The sequence below is a fragment of the Dendroctonus ponderosae genome, unplaced genomic scaffold (assembly GCF_020466585.1).
Source record: "Dendroctonus ponderosae isolate FM_Combo_2020 unplaced genomic scaffold, Dpon_F_20191213v2 Dpon_F_20191213_7, whole genome shotgun sequence".
Classification (NCBI taxonomy): domain Eukaryota; kingdom Metazoa; phylum Arthropoda; class Insecta; order Coleoptera; family Curculionidae; genus Dendroctonus; species Dendroctonus ponderosae.
Genome location: NW_026018916.1, coordinates 6,773,232 through 6,777,758, shown reverse-complemented (window position 1 = coordinate 6,777,758; position 4,527 = coordinate 6,773,232). Strand labels below are relative to the sequence as shown.

The following is a 4,527-nucleotide window of genomic DNA, read 5'->3' as shown; positions in this document are numbered from 1 at the left end:
ATTTAAAAAAACGCAACTTTGATACCTTTAGAGCCTTTGGGACACTCTGTACATTACAAAAATATTTTTAAAATGTGCGCTAGGTAGGCGTCGAACAATTAATAAAATAATACTTTTTAAAAATCAAACGGTTTAGCCGCAAACTTCCGTGCCGTATAGCGTGAATAACCCTGTATACTATTGTTTTATCATGAGTCCAAAGAAAAAAGTCCAAGAGGGTCAAGTCGAGGGACCTGGGCGGCAACTTAATTGCCCCCCTCTTTCCAATCTGGTTTCCTGAATACCCCTGAACTTACCATTGTCGCACTGTTACAGCATGATTAGTTGGTGCACAATTTTGTTGAAAGTGTAAATATTTTTCACTTATGTTTAAATATTAATTCAGCGGGCACACGTCTTTCTATACGGTCATAATATTCGATCGGTTTTGGTAAATTTTGTTTAGACTTGCCAAAAAATGAAAATAGCATACCACTTAAAAACAAATGTAAGACAAAAAGATGAAGTAGGGCATGAGACACAATATTTCCAAGTTATTGGGATTTGCTTGAGCAGTTTTGTGTACTTCCAAGCATTGTCCATCCACGAACATTCATTAAAACTGCCTTTATCTTATTCTGTTTTCGTTTATCTATTATTTACAAATCTTTGTTGGTTTTGCATATATAAATAATCTTTATTTCCTCCAGAAAAAGGCTATCGACCCGATCGGTCTTTCTGCCCTTGGTTTTGCATTACTGAAGCTTTTCATATTTTCCAGACACCGCTGGATCCTCGCAATCGCCATACAATAACTACACGATGTTCTACAGATTTCAAGCTCAACCATCTAGAGGATACATTCCAGTTCCCCCGGGAACCGTTTACATTGGGGAATGGGACTAGTTATGATGATCATGGATCCAAAACTTTGATGTCATTTTAGTAGGCAACATTTTGCACCAACTGAATTATCTGTAAATTTAAATATATTTATGTATGATACTTTTTGTATTTTCTATATATTAATCTTAAAATAGTTTCTTGTATCCATGTTGTAGTATATTATTAGTTACCTTCAAAGATGTTATACTTATAAACAATATTAAAACCTGTGATATCTCTTATACTCATAAATTTATTCAATGTTGTCTTCGCACGCTGTGAATATGTTTTGAATGTTTCACACCCGCTCACATGATCCCCTTCTGCTGGGGGGGGGGTCCAAAATTATTATTTATTTATTTTTTTTAGTTTTCAGTTTATATTAACGATTTCCGAAAAATTGAAGTTTCCGGGGAGTCCCGTATAATTTCTCTCCCGCTTCCCGAAAAAATTGATTTCAATTAAATCAAATAGGCTAATCTTAATTGAACTGCAATATCAGGCAAACTCGCAATAAAGGTGGAGCAAGCCCCCATCAATTTCCTCCGTCAATTTCCAAAAATCAGTTTAATATACTAGTCCCGCATGTATCAGATATTAAGCTGATAAGAACAGTTACTACACTTTGATCTTAGCATAATGTGCCGAGAAGCGACAAAGAAACAGGGTTGCCAGGTTCGAAAATGGAGTTTCGGTAGATAAGCTCGACACTTTTCGGTAGAAAATCGGTAGACTCATTTTTCTTTCATTACCAAAACCTCGCCAAAAAAGAAAAAAACGCGCGATATAATCGCGCGTTTTTCAAAACTTGAATTTATAAACTTACAGGAATACTAAAATAAACATGAGTCAATAGGTATATTTATAATATTTTTCAAACATTACAACACATTGTTAACAAAAATAAAATCTTCATCATAAATATTGCGAATAAAATTATTAATACTAATTTTACGAATTTTACAACACTTCTACTTCTTTTAAATAAAAAAATAAAAATATCGTCTTCCAAATAATCCTTATATAAAATTTTATAGGTAAAACAAGCTTATCTTGAATTTCAAAACTATGGCAATTGTCGCTACCAATATATCTCTTGGTGTGTAAGTAAAGTAAGTAAAGTAAGTAAAGATGAAATTGTACTCGTTTTTAGCTTATTTCTCAACTTAGTTTTCATTAGTTTAACCGGTGAAAATATCCGTTCAACATTGGCTGATGAGTGAGGTAGAATAAGCAGGTTACAAATAAAATTGGTTAAAATTGGAAACATGAACGTATCATCTTCATATTTCAATATTTGTACTTGGCTCCAAAACTCTTCAATATTTGTAGACATTTTTATAATTTTTTCAAAATTTCGCAACAGACGTCATTCTGTGTCCAGACCAGACCACTATCATTTATAAAATTTGGAACTATCATTGCAACATCAGAAATACATTGTAGGGAACCTGATTTCACTATTGCAGGATCCATAAAACACAATTTTATCATATTTATGATCTATATGGCGGGCTTGATTCATTTTATGTTTCAAAACATACTCTAAAATATGAGGTGTGCTAAAATAAAATGTCTGCTTTTACCAACGTGCTTTGATCATGAATGGACATATGTTATATTATTTTAAGTAATCCACGGGATTTTTTTAAACTTTTATTTGTTACCTTTCGGTAGAAATCTGCATGGTATCGGGAGATCTACCGAAAAATCGGTAAAACTGGCATCTCTGCAAAGAAAGGATATTTCGACCTCTCATTTAAAAAATTGAACGGAAATGTAAAGGAAAGTTAAAATCTGTGGCATCATCTAGTCGCGGAGCAAGCGTACAATTTCCTGTGCGTTTCACATTTTTTTTTGAAATTTTAGAATTTTAACTAAATACTTATACGTACTTGCCTATCATTTTGCAACAAAAATTCTTTCTAATTTTCAGTAAATGTATTAAGAGATCCTGGCCAAAATTTGGTTTTGTTTTAGTTTCTGCAGGTCTTTAAATATTTGGATACTCTTTTTAGATCTATCCTGACAACTATACTGTTTCAGGCCTTTTCATTTAACATGCAGTAAATGATTCGGGTCTATTACGAATTGATACACAATATAAACAATACAGTTAAAGTACAAGATACAAAACTTTCAAGTCAAGCTACATGTCATTCGAATGTTAGGATAATACAAAAAACAAAAAATATAATTTTATAGTTTAAAGGGACTTGCAGAATTTAAATGAAAAATAGTTCCATACATAACAGAATAATAATAACCTTCGAAAAGTATAGACAAGCTAATAGCAGAACAAATAATGTGTGATCCGGAATATACTTGCTTTCATTACGAAAACTTTATGAAATAATATAAAGTAATAATCGGAGCGGACTTTGAATTGACTGGCGCCCAGGATCGTGGTGAGAAAAATATTGAAATTTAGATAATTGATCGAATTTTATTTTTGTAAACAATTCAGTTTATTAGCTTACAGTGGATTTAAATAAGTCAAGTTATGCGAAAAATTGTGAATTGTTTTTAAAAACATACCGTTTGGATATTGGGAATAGATAATTACACTAGCCCTAACACATAACAATTATTATTGAAGCAAAATTAAATACTGCCCCCAAACACATTTAGAAAAAAAGCACTTAGCTTGAGCTTCGCATTACCAAAGCAATTTTTTTCCAAAGGCCTATTGATTGGAAAATGGTCTGCTCTCGTCACCAATTATCTTCGGTTACAGCCAGTAGTAACAGGAATTGTTCCAGGCTGATACTCGCTTTTGTTTTGCCTCCCTTTTGTCATATGCACCGATGCTAATGAGCGCAAGATAAGTAAATACTTCTAATCACAAGATGAAAGCACAATTGCAATTAAATACACACATCTGACTTAAAATGGCAATCAATTATTCACCCTGCTGAACAAAATTCCTGTTGCTAAATTAAAATTAAAAAAATATATTTTAAAATCATCACCACGGTCCGATGAAAATAATCAAGACGTAATTAATTAATAAATATTATCATTTATACCCTAACAGTGCCGATATCTTTATCGTTCTCCGGCTATAGTAAATTCACAAGAAAACGGTTTTTACATGGCAGCTGAAATTGTATTTGCCAACAAATATAAATAAGGCATGTCCTGTGTTTTTACAATTTACAATAAAAAATCTTGCATCTTCTGCTAATAAAGTTGCATCGAAGTTTTAGGCTTTCGTAAACAATGCTCTTTATTCTGGGCCAGATCGATGTTACTAGTGGTCATAACGTTAATATTTTCGTTTGCGTCAAAACAGAATATAACGTTAGAATAAGCTTAAATTTGAAAGTTTCGAGCAGCTTTTGTCAGTCTCCATTTACCATCCAGAAATGTGCAAGCCTCAAACGACTGCTTCTTGGGCATTCGTTTTGTGTGTGTTAGGTTGTGTGTCTGTGCACAGCCGAGTAGTTCGAAGAGATGTCGATTCACTGGAATTAGTGCACGTCGTAAGCTGTTTTGAATGCATTAAACACACTTGATTGATTAAATTTTAATTAATTGCGCGTTAATTGTCAAGGATGTTTATCCTTATTTTATTTTTCTGTTAACATAAGTACTACTTTTTCAGTTATTCAGACATGGAGACCGAACACCAGACAAAAGTGCACTTTACAAAAATGATCC

At 32.7% G+C, this 4,527-nt stretch overlaps 2 protein-coding genes, 1 long non-coding RNA gene and 1 other non-coding gene across 6 annotated transcripts in view; 2 read left to right on the top strand and 2 right to left on the bottom strand.

The window, feature by feature from the left end:
- LOC109534662 overlaps positions 1-1,106 on the top strand; it is a 30,527-nt gene extending 29,421 nt beyond the window's left edge. For all 3 annotated transcript variants that reach the window (XM_019900405.2, XM_019900406.2, XM_048668508.1), the window contains one exon: positions 761-1,106. In XM_019900405.2, coding sequence (XP_019755964.1) covers positions 761-885 — 125 coding nt within the window. In that variant the 3' untranslated portion in view covers positions 886-1,106. The remainder of the gene's footprint in view (positions 1-760) is intronic.
- LOC109534653 (venom acid phosphatase Acph-1) overlaps positions 1-4,527 on the bottom strand; it is an 18,287-nt gene that overhangs the window by 5,391 nt on the left and 8,369 nt on the right. The window lies entirely within an intron of this gene.
- Positions 1,330-1,520, bottom strand: LOC125505237. The gene has a single exon (XR_007282030.1). It is a non-coding gene; the product is annotated as a U2 spliceosomal RNA (small nuclear RNA).
- LOC125505193 lies at positions 3,969-4,515 on the top strand. The gene is made up of 2 exons (XR_007281988.1): positions 3,969-4,349; positions 4,472-4,515. It is a non-coding gene; the product is annotated as an uncharacterized LOC125505193 (long non-coding RNA).